The sequence below is a fragment of the Oncorhynchus masou genome, chromosome 27 (genome assembly GCF_036934945.1).
Source record: "Oncorhynchus masou masou isolate Uvic2021 chromosome 27, UVic_Omas_1.1, whole genome shotgun sequence".
NCBI lineage: Eukaryota > Metazoa > Chordata > Actinopteri > Salmoniformes > Salmonidae > Oncorhynchus > Oncorhynchus masou.
In genome coordinates this window covers 16712001-16727936 of record NC_088238.1, presented here as the reverse complement: position 1 = coordinate 16727936, position 15936 = coordinate 16712001, and the positions used below count along the sequence as shown (strand labels likewise).

General features: G+C 41.4%; 1 protein-coding gene across 1 annotated transcript in view; it reads right to left on the bottom strand.

Annotated features, from left to right (window-relative positions):
* Positions 1 to 15936, bottom strand: part of col7a1l (collagen type VII alpha 1-like) — a 120420-nt gene that overhangs the window by 44274 nt on the left and 60210 nt on the right. The window contains 27 exon segments of the mRNA XM_064939347.1: positions 22 to 84; positions 647 to 685; positions 965 to 994; positions 1345 to 1371; positions 1514 to 1585; positions 1707 to 1751; positions 2499 to 2534; positions 2913 to 2993; positions 3111 to 3146; positions 3412 to 3471; positions 5235 to 5306; positions 5816 to 5848; positions 5954 to 5989; positions 6500 to 6535; positions 9889 to 9933; positions 10404 to 10439; positions 10832 to 10876; positions 11006 to 11043; positions 11158 to 11215; positions 11411 to 11482; positions 11891 to 11944; positions 12095 to 12121; positions 12468 to 12563; positions 12791 to 12868; positions 13126 to 13170; positions 13885 to 13911; positions 14764 to 14844. Of these exon segments, the coding sequence (XP_064795419.1) occupies positions 22 to 84; positions 647 to 685; positions 965 to 994; positions 1345 to 1371; positions 1514 to 1585; positions 1707 to 1751; positions 2499 to 2534; positions 2913 to 2993; positions 3111 to 3146; positions 3412 to 3471; positions 5235 to 5306; positions 5816 to 5848; positions 5954 to 5989; positions 6500 to 6535; positions 9889 to 9933; positions 10404 to 10439; positions 10832 to 10876; positions 11006 to 11043; positions 11158 to 11215; positions 11411 to 11482; positions 11891 to 11944; positions 12095 to 12121; positions 12468 to 12563; positions 12791 to 12868; positions 13126 to 13170; positions 13885 to 13911; positions 14764 to 14844 (1368 nt within the window).

The following is a 15936-nucleotide window of genomic DNA, read 5'->3' as shown; positions in this document are numbered from 1 at the left end:
ACCTCTAAGTATCACACTCACCCTTTGTCCAGGCAGACCTGTCTCCCCTCTGAGACCGGGCTCTCCGGGATGTCCTGGTTCACCCTGATGGATGAGAAAACACACCAGCCCCAATCAAATAGAATAAAAAATAACACTTGAATAGAATAGAAAATAGCATAATCAAATAGAATAGAAAATAATATAGTATAGTATAGAATAGAAAAGGGTATTTCTGGATAAGAGCTTGAACAATAGGAATACATGTCAATGTATTATACTGTGATGAAGTACATCTATTATACTGTGATGAAGTACATCTATTATACTGTGATGAAGTACATCTAGTATACTGTGATGAAGTACATCTATTAGACTGTGATTAAGTACATCTAGTATACTGTGATGAAGTACATCTATTATACTGTGATTAAGTACATCTAGTATACTGTGAGGAAGTACATCTAGTATACTGTGATTAAGTACATCTATTATACTGTAATTAGGTATATATATTATACTGTGATTTAGTATATATATTATACTGTGATGAAATACATCTATTATACTGTGATAAAGTACATATATTATACTGTGATTGAGTACAAATAAATCTATTATACAGTGATCCATGTCATGCCGATGACGTAGATTCCACTTATCTCACCTTGATCACCCTAGTCAGGATATTGTTGTCTGAACTGAACTGGAGGGAACAAACACAACAGAAATATGAAACAAGTCCAGTCCTCTTCATAAAGGGTCTTGAAAGGGTTAAATTAAAGATGGACTAGTCATATGAAACTAAATGAACCAACCAAAAAAAGTTCATGTTCAATCACATGTTTTCATCTAACTCCCTGGATATATAATCTAACCCCTTGGACTTCTAGGAGCATCAAGCATCTTCTCACTGGTTCCATCTGCCAGGGATGGCTGAGTTAATGGAAAGTTGTTCTGAAGAGGTAATGGATGATGGACTTACTTGCGCGCCTCCCGGAGGTCCTGGTTTTCCCTTCAGAGGCGAGACCATGGGAACAAAACAAAACAAGAGGGATGTGCGGTCAACTAGCGGCTAGTAAACACACTGTGCTCGCTGAGCAGTCCTGCATCACCATCACAATACTGATGGGAGATGCAACACTCACTCAAGGGGAACATAACATGATTAATAAAGCTGGTATTTTTCATTTGTGCATTTATCAGGCTAGGAATATAATTAGAAACACAATAGTGTTGATGTTCCTAAACAATGGGCGAAGTCAGTGACGTGAGACATTGACCTAAACCAAGTGTGATGGAGAGTCAGTCAACCGCTGCATGCAGTGATACATGTCCGTCATGTTGTTGTGAATGTACACCTACAGGCTCTCCTTTCTTTCCCTCCGTTCCCTGAAACAAAGAGGAAATCATATCGCTGAACATGTCCAACCACACTGAGCAATTCAAATCAATCAGATTTGTATCTTTGACAGTGACTAATAAAGTTTTACAAACAAAATGGCACTTGATAGTAAAGTCAGACAATGCTTACAGGCAAACCAATGTTCCCGGTATCTCCTTTCTCTGCTGGGTCCCCTGGTCGTCCCGGTAACCCCAGTGGGCCCTACAGTCACAGTATAGAGTGAGGATAAGCCAAGAAATATCCACTCCAACCAACAGTGCAGCATATTTCAAACTTGTGTGCAGAGAAATGATAAGAGTTGGGTAGAACATGGAGACATTACCCTTGTTCCTCTCTCACCAGGCTCACCCGCTGGTCCCTGCTCTCCCTGAGGAGAAAGTATTCATAACAGAGAGAAAAACTGTAACTCACCGCATGTTTGTGGGTGTTGTATCCAATCACATGCTGTAGGTGCTGTGTCTAAATATAATGCTGTTGTGGCGATTGAGGAGGAACAGCAGGATTGGGGCTTGAACCAGTAAACCAGAGGTAACATGGTGAGTGAATTACCCTGTGCCATAGAGGTTCAGAGCTATTGGCAGAGGTTTCATTGCATTTACGGTAAGTTACATACAAGGAGACTATACTGAAATATAAACTGGGTGGTTCAAGCCCTGAATGCTGATTGGCTGAAGGCCATGGTATATTAGACTGCATACCATGGGTATGACAAAACATTTATTTTTACTGCTCTAATTACGTTGGTAACCAGTTTATAATAGCAACAGGGAACCTCTGGGGTTTGTGATATATGGACAATAATGATTTTTTATTTGATTTATTTGACCTTTATTTAACTAGGCAAGTCAGTTAAAAGAACAAATTCTTATTTTCAATGACAGCCTAGAAACAGGAACTGCCTTGTTTAGGGGCAGAACGACAGATTCGATCTTGGAACCTTTTGGTTACTAGTCCAACGCTCTAACCACTAGGCTACCTGCATATGCCATGGCTAAGGGCAGTGTTGCATCGTGCATAAGAACAGCCCTTAGCTGTGGTATATTGGCCATATACCACACATCCTCGGGCCTTATTGCTTAAATATTGTCCAGCGGATACAGATGCATGAACTCACCCGCAGTCCTGATTCTCCTTTGATTCCAGGCACACCCTATAGACAAGGATAATTGTCACGCCAATAGTGTCATCTAACCCATGCTGACTGTTGGAAGAACTATGTGAATGTATTGATCCTATTTTCCAATATAATGTGAACAGGCCATTTATCTCACACGCACGCACATCATTGCAATAACAGTCAGTCATAACAGCACGCACATCATTGCAATAACAGTCAGTCATAACAGCACGCACATCATTGCAATAACAGTCAGTCATAACAGCACGCACGCACGCAAATCATTGCAATAACAGTCAGTCATAACAGCACGCACGCACACACATCACTGCAATAAAAGTCAGTCATAACAGCACGCACGCACACACACGCACACATCATTGCAATAACAGCCAGTCATGATTTACTTACATCTTTACCTCTTAGTCCTGGTGCTCCGGGATTCCCGGGGACCCCAACAGTTCCCCCTGCCCCTTTCGAGCCATCGTGCCCCTGTAAAGATGGAATCACTGACACGCTGCGTGTATGTTTTATTTGAATATCTCTAAAATGTCCCTAAAATGTAATGATATTGAGAGCATGTAAAGTGGACTGAGAGAAGTTATTTACCTTGGGTCCAGGTTTCCCAGACAAGCCAACATTTCCCTGTAAGGTGGAGGAGACCAACAAACGCATCAAACATGTCAGCCTGTCCTAGAGTATCATCATGGCTCATCTGACCAATAGATAAAATAGATAAATATGCATATCTAACTTATCAGGTGCAGGACAGAAGATCGTATGAAAGAAAAGGAAATGTCCAGAACAGGTATATGCTCCCATGGTGATTTAATCAGACAACCTTTCCATCCGACTTGGATCTTCGTCAGGTCATCTGACCAATGACACACACCGGTAGTGAAGCACTCACCCTTTCACCGTTTTCTCCCTTTGGTCCCTGCTGTCCAGGAATGCCGAACCCAGGACTACCCTGTAGAAACCCAACAGACAGACCACACACACAACATCGTTGTTTCTCAATCCGGCCGTCACAACACAATAATATGTTATATGTGACTGTTATATCAACCATGTGGTTGTTATGTTGACCATGTAACTGTTGTGTCGACCATGTGATTGTTATGTTGACCATGTAACTGTTGTGTCGACCATGTGATTGTTATGTTGACCATGTAACTGTTGTGTCGACCATGTGATTGTTATGTTGACCATGTAACTGTTGTGTCAACCATGTGGTTTTTATGTTGACCATGTGATTGTTGTGTCGACCATGTGATTGTTATGTTGACCATGTAATTGTTGTGTCGACCATGTGATTGTTATGTTGACCATGTAGCTGTTGTGTCAACCATGTCGTTGTTATGTTGACCATGTGATTGTTGTGTCAACCATGTGAATGTTATGTTGACCATATAACTGTTGTGTCAACCATGTGGTTGTTATGTTGACCATGTGATTGTTGTGTCAACCATGTGATTGTTATGTTGACCATGTAACTGTTGTGTCGACCATGTGATTGTTATGTTGACCATGTATCTGTTGTGTCGACCATGTGATTGTTATGTTGACCATGTAACTGTTGTGTCGACCATGTGATTGTTATGTTGACCATGTAACTGTTGTGTCGACCATGTGATTGTTATGTTGACCATGTAACTGTTGTGTCAACCATGTGTTGTTATGTTGACCATGTGATTGTTGTGTCAACCATGTGATTGTTATGTTGACCATGTAACTGTTGTGTCAACCATGTGGTTGTTATGTTGACCATGTGATTGTTGTGTCAACCATGTGGTTGTTATGTTGACCATGTGATTGTTGTGTCAACCATGTGGTTGTTATGTTGACCATGTAACTGTTGTGTCGACCATGTGATTGTTATGTTGACCATGTAACTGTTGTGTCGACCATGTGATTGTTATGTTGACCATGTATCTGTTGTGTCGACCATGTGATTGTTATGTTGACCATGTAACTGTTGTGACGACCATGTGGTTGTTATGTTGACCATGTAACTGTTGTGTCGACCATGTGATTGTTATGTTGACCATGTATCTGTTGTGTCGACCATGTGATTGTTATGTTGACCATGTATCTGTTGTGTCGACCATGTGATTGTTATGTTGACCATGTGATTGTTGTGTCAACCATGTGATTGTTATGTTGACCATGTAACTGTTGTGTCAACCATGTCGTTGTTATGTTGACCATGTGATTGTTGTGTCAACCATGTGATTGTTATGTTAACCATGTGATTGTTGTGTCAACCATGTGGTTGTTATGTTGACCATGTGATTGTTGTGTCAACCATGTGATTGTTGTGTCAACCATGTGATTGTTATGTTGACCATGTGATTGTTGTGTCAACCATGTGGTTGTTATGTTGACCATGTGATTGTTGTGTCGACCATGTGATTGTTATGTCAACCATGTGGTTGTTATGTTGACCATGAGATTGTTGTGTCGACCATGTGATTGTTGTGTCAACCATGTGGTTGTTATGTTGACCATGTGATTGTTAAACCTACCATGTGATTGTTAAACCTACCATGTGATTGTTAAACCTACCATGTGATTGCTAAACCTACCATGTGATTGTTGTGTCGACCATGTGGTTGTTAAACCTACCATGTGATATGTCTGCTGGGTAGGGGTGAATTTCAGGGTAGGAAATGGGTTATGGTGGAACCTGAGGTAATGACAAGATGGATGACACTATTCTGTGTGGTTTACCTTCTCTCCTTTGACACCTTGGACCCCTTTTACTCCCTGGGGTCCAGTCGGACCGATGGGACCAATGTCACCCTGAGTAACACAACACAGACAGTCACACACACACAGGCCAATCAATAAACACAACACAGACAGTCACAGACACACAGGCCAATCAATAAACACTACAACCACTCACAGAAGAACAATCAAAGGCAGCTTAGCAACCAAGGGGGCTTTGACGTGTTGTTTTAACAAAGAAAGATCTGAAGAGCCACTCCTTAAACTCTAACTTTTTAACAATAGATCTTGGACGACTACATCTAGAGAGGAAATAGCTATCTCTGTGGTGTATCATGGGTAATCCATGAGTCCCCAGTGGCCACTAAGCAGAAATGTAATTGTGTTGTTTGTTGACAGGCAGGCCTGGGGATTTGGTCCTTGTTGTGAGAGAATACTCCCACCACCAATTAACAGCACTTTAACTGTTAGGATACGATGGTTTAGAGTTTGTTGTAATGCAGATGTGTGGTTAGGGGCACCTTAGGGTTTGCAGGTTTTAGCTAAAGTTAAAGACACTTAAACAATAATAAGCCACTTACCCTGGTACCCTTCTTTCCTGTGGGACCAAGGATCTGTTGTGATGAAACGAGAGTAAACATAATATTATGCAGGATATGATAGTACTGTGTATAAAACATGTAGCTAGGTAAATACATTATTTGGTATTGTAACATTACCCCTTTGGCTGGGTCACCAGGAACTCCTCTCTGTCCCTGTGGAGTGAGACCAAAGGCTTAACTCTCTCACTCACACTCACACTAACACTCTCACTCACACTAACACTCACACTAACACTCTCACTAACACTCTCACTCACACTCACACTCACACACTCTCACTCACACTCACACTCACACTCACACTCACACTCACACTAACACTCACACTCACACTAACACTCACACTAACACTAACACTCACTAACACACACTAACACTCTCACTAACACTCTCACTCACACTCTCTAACACTCACACTCACACTAACACTCACACTAACACTCACACTAACACTCTCACTAACACTCTCACACACTCACTCACACTCACACTCTCACTCACACTCACACTAACACTCACACTCACACTAACACTCTCACTAACAATCACTCACACTCACACTCTCACTCACACTCACACTAACACTCACACTAACACTCTCACTCACACTCACACTCACACTCACACTCACACTCACTCACCTCACACTCCATGAATACTCACCTCGTCACCCTTCTGGCCAAGAGCCCCCGCAAAGCCCTGAGAGAGCGGAGGACATTATATCTATTCATATCCTGAACAATACACATAACAAACTTACCTGAACTTATTATACAGAAAATAAATATATCTTGCTAAATAAGGTCATCAAATCTCATAACGAGGGCCCTGTGTTTTGGTTAATCATGTCACATGACCTGGATTTGAACTTTTATTTAAAGCTTTTTCATGAAACTGTCCCCTTTTCTTTTATGTCAATAGGTCCAGCGCCATCCTCAGACAATTGGTCCAGCACCATCCTCAGACGATTGGTCCAGCACCATCCTCAGACAATTGGTCCAGCACCATCCTCAGACATTTGGTCCAGCACCATCCTCAGACAATTGGTCCAGCACCATCCTCAGACAATTGGTCCAGCACCATCCTCAGACAATTGGTCCAGCACCATCCTCAGACAATTGGTCCAGCACCATCCTCAGACATTTGGTCCAGCACCATCCTCAGACAATTGGTCCAGCACCATCCTCAGACAATTGGTCCAGCACCATCCTCAGACAATTGGTCCAGCACCATCCTCAGACAATTGGTCCAGCACCATCCTCAGACACCATTGGTCCAGCACCATCCTCAGACAATTGGTCCAGCACCATCCTCAGACAATTGGTCCAGCACCATCCTCAGACAATTGGTCCAGCACCATCCTCAGACAATTGGTCCAGCACCATCCTCAGACAATTGGTCCAGCACCATCCTCAGACAATTGGTCCAGCACCATCCTCAGACAATTGGTCCAGCACCATCCTCAGACAATTGGTCCAGCACCATCCTCAGACAATTGGTCCAGCACCATCCTCAGACAATTGGTCCAGCACCATCCTCAGACAATTGGTCCAGCACCATCCTCAAACAATTGGTCCAGCACCATCCTCAGACATTTGGTCCAGCACCATCCTCAGACAATTGGTCCAGCACCATCCTCAGACAATTGGTCCAGCACCATCCTCAGACAATTGGTCCAGTACCATCCTCAGACAATTGGTCCAGCACCATCCTCAGACAATTGCTTTCATTTTTGGTGTAATTCTAAATACTGGAAAGGCTTAAAATAAATCTAGATCATATAACATGATAGCCAAGAACACATAGGCCTACTCATAACATACGAGTCATAACAAGGTACATTTCAACAGCACTTTCTGAAAAATGATAACATTCAGACAATTGGTCCAGCACCATCCTCTGAAATTACAATTGGTCCAGCACCATCCTCATTTTGACAATAAAATGGTCCAGTACCATCCATAATCAGGTTTTTACAATTTTTTGGTCCAGCACCATCCTCAGACAATTGCTTTCATCTTTTTGGTGTAATTCTAAATACTGACACAGAAAGACTTCAAAAAATAAATCTAGATCATATAACATGATAGTCCCCAAGAACACATAGGCCTATCATTCAGTTTAACATCATTCTAGAGCTGGCCGCTCGGCCAAACTAATCAGGGGAGGTACATTTCAACAACACTTTCTGAAAAATGATAACATTCATATTTATTTGTTATGGGTTACAGTGTTAATTGGCCAATTGAAATAAAAATATTAATGGTCAGTCAATATCAGCCATTGGAGCAAATGCTTGACTGAAATTATTCATACTTTTCCAAACATAAACAGTATTCAGACCCCCTGACTTCTTCCACATTTTGTTACATTACAGCCTTATTCTAAAATGGATTATATAAAATAAAAATCAAAGTACTGAGTAAATGTAAATATTTTTTATATATATATATATATATATATATATATATATATATATATATATATTTAATATGCTTTGTCATTATGAGGTATTGTGTGTAGATTGATCCGCAATATATACACAATACCCCATAATGACAAAGCAAAGAAAGGTTTTTAGAATTTTTTGCAAATGTATAAAATATATATAAGAATATAAAAGAAGGCACTGCATAATGGAACTCAGAAGGCACTGTATAATGGAACTCAGAAGGCACTGTATAATGGAACTCAGAAGGCACTGTATAATGGAACTCAGAAGGCACTGTATAATGGAACTCAGAAGGCACTGTATAATGGAACTCAGAAGGCACTGTATAATGGAACTCAGAAGGCACTGTATAATGGAACTCAGAAGGCACTGTATAATGGAACTCAGAAGGCACTGTATAATGGAACTCAGGCACTGTATAATGGAACTGCACTGTATAATGGAACTCAGAAGGCACTGTATAATGGAACTCAGAAGGCACTGTATAATGGAACTCAGAAGGCACTGTATAATGGAACTCAGAAGGCACTGTATAATGGAACTCAGAAGGCACTGTATAATGGAACTCAGAAGGCACTGTATAATGGAACTCAGAAGGCACTGTATAATGGAACTCAGAAGGCACTGCATAATGGAACTCAGAAGGCATTGTATATAGGAACTCAGAAGGCACTGCATAATGGAACTCAGAACGCACTGCATAATGGAACTCAGAAGGCACTGCATAATGGAACTCAGAACGCACTGTATAATGGAACTCAGAAGGCACTGTATAATGGAACTCAGAAGGCACTGTATAATGGAACTCAGAAGGCACTGTATAATGGAACTCAGAAAGCACTGTATAATGGAACTCAGAAGGTTATAATTTGAGATAAATTTGAGATAATGATGATGATGATGATTTGAGATAAACCTCCTGTATTCATTATGCACATTGCAATTAGGTTGAATTAAAGCTCAGTGATGCAAGACCTTCGCAGATAGACCATTAGTCCTGACACACCCATAGCTGTGGGAGGTAGGGGTGCTGAGGGTTCTGCAGCACCCCCTGAAAAATCAGAATAAAAAAAACATATTAATAATAATAAGAAAAGTAGCGCACTGGGCCTTTACTAGTCGTCTATTAGCCGGCCGATGTAGCCCATGGCTGGACAGGTTGGAGGAGGATGGCTGCCCACTTCAATCTAATCAGCTGGGATAATTTCCCTAAGGTAGACACACTCCTTCACACAGATAATATGTGGAGGGAGAGGGCAGTGACGAGGGAAGGGGAAGTGGGTTCACCTAACTAGTTGGAAACTTTCTCAATGAAAAGTTACAACACAAGCGATTTGAAGGATAAAGAGAGCAAATGTGTAATCAGAGGATTTGTGAAGGGAGGGTAAGCAATAAAAGCCCTACAGACTGTAAGTCAGGAGACTCGAGGCCGTCTTCAATAGGCACCAAATGGAAGACAAACTGAAACGGAGAGGGACTACCCGGACTTGTCCAGTCAGAAACACTCATTTTTGTTTTCTGTTTCTGCATGCCCAAATGAACACAGCCCAGGTTTGGTAGTGTGGTAATGATTGATTCTGTAATGGCTGGTTATACTCACTGTCACTCCCTGTGTTCCCATAGGCCCCACCTCTCCTCGATCGCCCTGTAGGAGACATAACCATAACATTACCACCACATTATCAGATGAGCTACTCACACATGACTGTAGAGTAAAAACATACTATCTATCATAGCAGGAGATGTGATAACTGTTATAAGGTGGGGACTTGCACTTCATTGGCTTGTGCTCGGACTGGCGTACGCAAACAGATGCACGCACACACACGCACGCACGCGCACGCACACACACACACACACACACACACACACACACACACACACACACACACACACACACACACACACACACACACACACACACACACACACAGCCTAATGGATCTGATCACATTCTAAGCCATACAAGGCCCAGCGATTGACCTGGAGCTGAAATAAATAGATTTTCTCATTTAATCAGCTGATGAAACACCACTCTTATTAATTATTCAGAGAATATTTCAATATGAGGCGGCGTAATGAGCGGTAGAGCAAATCAGTGTGGATTTAACTGACCTTATCCCCTTGGATGCCTTTCACTCCCTTCTTCCCCTAAAGGAGGAGAGAAACAGCAGTGGAAAAAGTACTCAAAACTCATACTTGATTAAAAGTCAAGATACTTTCCAAAGCATTCAAAAAGTACCGAGTACTTTTGGGTGTCAGGGAAATGTATGGAGTAAAAAGTACATAATTTTCCTTAGGAATGTAGTGAAGTAAAAGTAAAAGTTGTCAAAAATATAAATACTAAAGTAAAGTACAGATACCCAAAAAAAACTACTTAAGTAGTATTTTAAAGTATTTTTATCTTAAGTACTTTACACCACTGGAGAGAAATCATCCAGCCGGAATAATTTAATTACGAAAGTCTGTATATAAAGTACATGATAACGGTCTCCACTTTTGTATGTGTATTCAATATAAACAAATAAAAAGTTGATGCATACCCGTGGTCCGACAACCCCTTGTATCCCTTGAACACCAGCCTCTCCCTTAGAAAGACAGAACAAAGATGATACTTCAATGGTGTGAATAACTAGGTCCATACTGCAGTCCAACGGGTTTGCAGAGTTCATATGTTGTTTGAGCTTCAAATCAAAGTGTTAACATAAATGAAGTACCTTTAATCCCTCAGGTCCTGATAGGCCTATATTTCCCTGCAAGACAAAGTTAAACCAATGATTAGCTAATACGTGACTAACAAACTACACAATTCAGGTGAAGCGATACACACACTTCATGTTGATGAGTCCATGTATGAACTGTTTGTACCTTCTCCCTGGCTCTCCACGAGGCCCCTGGACACCGGGAACCCCGATCCCCTCCTCTCCCTGGGAAGAACAGCACAAATCACCAATCAGAATCCTATCATAACCGTAATCAGATCAACATGCAGTATGATACCCACACAAACCAATAGTATTCAAATATGATATTCACTGTGGCTTCATTCAAATATACAGAGGAAAACACAAGATAATGTCCCTTCAGGTATACTGTAACTTCTTGATGAAGGACACTCTTACCTTATATCCCGTTTGACCTGGGAAGCCTGGAACACCATCAATTCCAATGGGACCAGGTAACCCTGCTTGGCCCTGGTTTGAGACAGACAACAAGGAAAGGAAGAAAGATTGAACAACACATGAACTAAAAGCCGATACTTAGAAATAGCAATGTGGTATTATAGTTTAATTAACACAAACTGAGCATAATAAATCATCATAATTTGGTGGGTGCTTATATTTGTCCTATTTCAGAAAGTGTTTTTTATGGTTTCTTATCACAACTCTCCCTGAGACACCATCAGAGATTTGTTTCATGGCCAGTGTCTGAAATTATCAATGGCAACCCTGAAGCAATTAGGGTTAAGTGCCTTGCTCAAGATCACATTGACAGGTTTTTCACCTTGTCGGCTTTGGAATTCAAACTAGCGACATTTCAGTTACTGGCCAAACACTCTAATCGCCAGGCTGCTTGCTGTATAACAGAAATTAAACACTTACATCTTTACCATGATCTCCTTTGTCTCCTTTGGTCCCTGCTTTCCCACGCAAACCCTTTCAAAACATCACAAAACACTAATGTTATTTAATTAATAACATACCAGCAAGGAAAAGAGGTTAAATTAGCAAGCTCCATCTCCCCTTGACCCAAAGCAGTAACTATACTGTTGAAGAAAAGAAAGGAGAAAGGAACCACCCACTCACTTTAGCACCTGCCTCCCCATGTTCCCCCTGCAAGGGAAGAATAGAACATAAACACATCAAATCAATCAATGTTGTGAAACCCATATCATTTAAGATTGTTAAGTGACCGGCCACAGAAGGTCAATGTGAAAGACATTTTATCATATGAACTGGTTACAACGGACTCCCTCAGGGATGTATTTTATCCCCAATATTATTTCCGTTGTGTGCTGACAACATGATACTTGTAGTATGTATTTTTGAATGACACATCAACACACATAACATACAGAAAACTCAAAATGGGGTCACAGTCTTGTTGAATGATTATTATTATGCAATATAATAATAATAATAGTATGTAAGATCTACCTGCACTATCTGTCTGTCTTACCTTAACAGATATCCCTGAGGACCCAGGTGAACCTGACTGTCCAGGCAGGCCTGAGGGTCCAGAGACCCCTGGTACACCCGGAGCCCCTTGGGGTCCCTTTTATCAGAGCAGGACAGGACATTAAACAACAACCATATCATTTGTATTCCTTAATCAGAGGAAGCATGTAGTATCAATTATTTATGATGTTGAACGAACAAAACATGTTATTTCAGGGAATACTATTTCCAAACCCTTTATGAAACATGTATATCCCTTTATAAGGCCTTTATAAAGCCTCTATAAAACTAAGTTGTTTTAGGATCTGTGTTGTGAATACTCACTGATGATCCAGGCTCTCCCTTTCGCCCAGGAGCATAATGGCCGTCTCCTATGCCCCCTATGACATACCCAGGCTCCCCCTGGCAGAGAGAGGTCAAAGGTCACATAATATCACCTTGTGGTGAACTTGTGGTATGACTATCTAAAACTTGAAGATGAAAAGAGAGCGACAAAGGGTTTGGCATGAAGGCAGAAAGGTCTTTAGGTAGAGTTGAAACTTAACGCTTTAATCACTTGACCCTATTGGTTAGCATTACATTTTATATGACACAGATAATCCTAACATTTCTTATAACATCTACTTGCTTCTAGGCTTATGTTGTTCGGTTGGACTTACCCTCTCTCCTCTCTGGCCTTTTGGACCAGTGATACCAGGAGGCCCCTGTGATTACAGAAAATAACATTAAAATCGATACATGACAGCGTTCACAAAGACACACTAGATCACCTGACAGGAAATCATAAAAGGATGAGTGTAATGACATGATTAGGCAGCCACCTGAAGGGGGATAAAGATTTGAATAAAGATGGCTGAATGAACACACACTTGTTCATTGCTCACCAAAGCTAGCTAGTTTAATATTGCATGGTGTCAGAAATAACCGTTAGTTTCACCGTTATGGAACCAATTCAACCCCCACAAACTTTGAGCCTTGAGGGAAACATCTCAGAAAACTGGAGACGACGGATTCAACAGTTTAAGCTGGGAAATACAACTGAGAAACTTAATTTCATGTGCCCACAGGTGTCAACATAATCATAGTATTATGGAAAAGTGTCACTCAAAGTGCATGGCATCTATGATTAGTCACGACATGTTTTTATTATGAAGGATTAAAAGTGGAAAGAGTTGAAGAGAACAAGTTGAAAACAGAACACAGGCATTAATGGCCTTATGAGTGATTCTGAAGAACAAGACCTAGGGTCTGCATCCTAAAAAGCACCCTATTCCCTATATACTGTAGTGCACTAGTGTTGACCAGAGCCCTATAGGTCCTGGTCAAAAGTAGTGCACCAACTTGGGAATAGAGTTTGAGCTTATGGGTACACTACTAGACACGAATAAACATTGCCTCCATAAGCACATTGAACATACCAGATCACCTGGAACACCTTCTAAACCCTGAAACAGAGAGAAAACTGGCATTAGAAACATCTCATTTACATAAGTGGCATAAATTCAAATGTAGTTAATAAGCTGTGAGCAAAACTGTCATTTCAACCAGTTTTGCACAATGGAAAGCTTAAGCTTAATTCCTAGAATAACTTTAATTTGTGGTAACAGGCACACAGAAGCACCTTAAAAAATGTAAATCACACACACACACAGTAACGGTGCATAACAGTCCAATACATTGTTAAAACAGGACAAGTTTTACATCATCCCGATACACTGACTGTCCAAAACATTCAAAACACCTGCTCTCTCCATGACATAGACTAACCAAGTGAATCCAGGTTAAATCTATGATCGCTTATTGATGTCACTTGTTAAATCCACTTTAAATGAGTATAGATGAAGGGGAGGAGAAAGGTTAAAGAACCATTTTTAAGCCTTGAGACAATTGAGACATGGATTGTGTGTGTGTGCAATTCAGAGGGTGAATGGGCAAGACAGAATATTTAAGTGCCTTTGAACAGGGCGTTGTAAGGTGCCAGGCGCACCGGTTTGAATATGTCAGGAACTGCAACGCTGCTGGGTTTTTCATGCTCAACAGTTTCCCGCGTGTATCAAGAATGGTCCACACACAAAGGACATCCAGCCATCTTGAGACAACTGTGAGAAGCATTGGAGTCAGCATGGGCAAGCATCCCTGTGGAACACTTTCGACAGCTTGTCCAGTCCATTCCCTGACAAATTGAGGCTGTTCTGATGGCAAAAGGGGGTGCAACTCAATATTAGGGAGGTGTTCCTAATGTTTTGTGCACTCAGAGTACAATAAGTACAATATGTTTCTTTCTTTGTTAGATTTACCCGTTGTCCGGCTGAACCTGGGGGTCCGGTTCGTCCTGGTCGTCCTGGCAACCCGGGGACACCATCTGTTCCAGGAAGTCCCTGTTAAATGAAAAAAATACAGTGACAAAAAATATACAACATAGATTTGTTTTCCCTCTTTCTTTTCTGTTTGGCTCTGTATCTGTTTTGATACCACTATCATTGTTCTACTACACACCTCCACATCATATGTCACTGAGAAAAACAATACACATATTGATCACACAAAAACACATTACACAACCAAGAAGAAAGATTGATAAAGGAGTACTGACCCAAATATAACATTTGATCTCTGTTTCTATGTGAAGTCCGGTATCAATGAACACTGAGGACACACTGAGATCAATAGGATCATTGTATTGTTGTTGATTTGCTACGCCTGGCGCTAAGCTGAGTGGAGGTGGAAGGTGTGCTGTCCTGGGCCCGGTTTCCCGAAAGCAATGGAATTTAGTCTTCCCATGTTTTAAGGATGCATCTTTCCTACAACGGCCAAAGGTTTAACATGCGTTACCCAAAACACCACTCAGAAAAAACACTCGCTAAGTGCGTCGTTGGAGAATGTGTCAATACTGATAGGGTGGAAAGAAAGGCAGCACTGCTCTCGGATCAGTTTTCTCCATTCAAATCTTACCTTACCATTAGAATTATTCCACAATTTTTCATCCGTTATTTTTACCAGGTAAATTGACTGAGAACACGTTCTCATTTGCAGCAACGACCTGGGGAATAGTTACAGGGGAGAGGAATGAGCCAATTGTAAACTGGGGATTATTAGTTGACCGTGATGGTTCGAGGGCCAGATTGGGAATTTAGCTAGGACACCAGGGTTAACACCCCTACTCTTACGATAAGTGCCATGGGATCTTTAATGACCTCAGAGAGTCAGGACACCCATTTAACGTCCCATCTGAAAGACTGCACCCTACACAGGGCAGTGTCCCCAATCACTGCCCTGGGGCATTGGGATATTTTTATTTTTTTAGACCAGAGGAAATAGTACCTCCTACTGGCCCTCCAACACCACTTCCAGCAGCATCTGGTCTCCCATCCAGGGACGGACCAGGACCAAACCAGCAGTGGTATGCAGGGTGGTATGCTGCTGGCCTATGAACGGGGTGTTGTAGTAGGTACTGACAATGGATCAGCTCC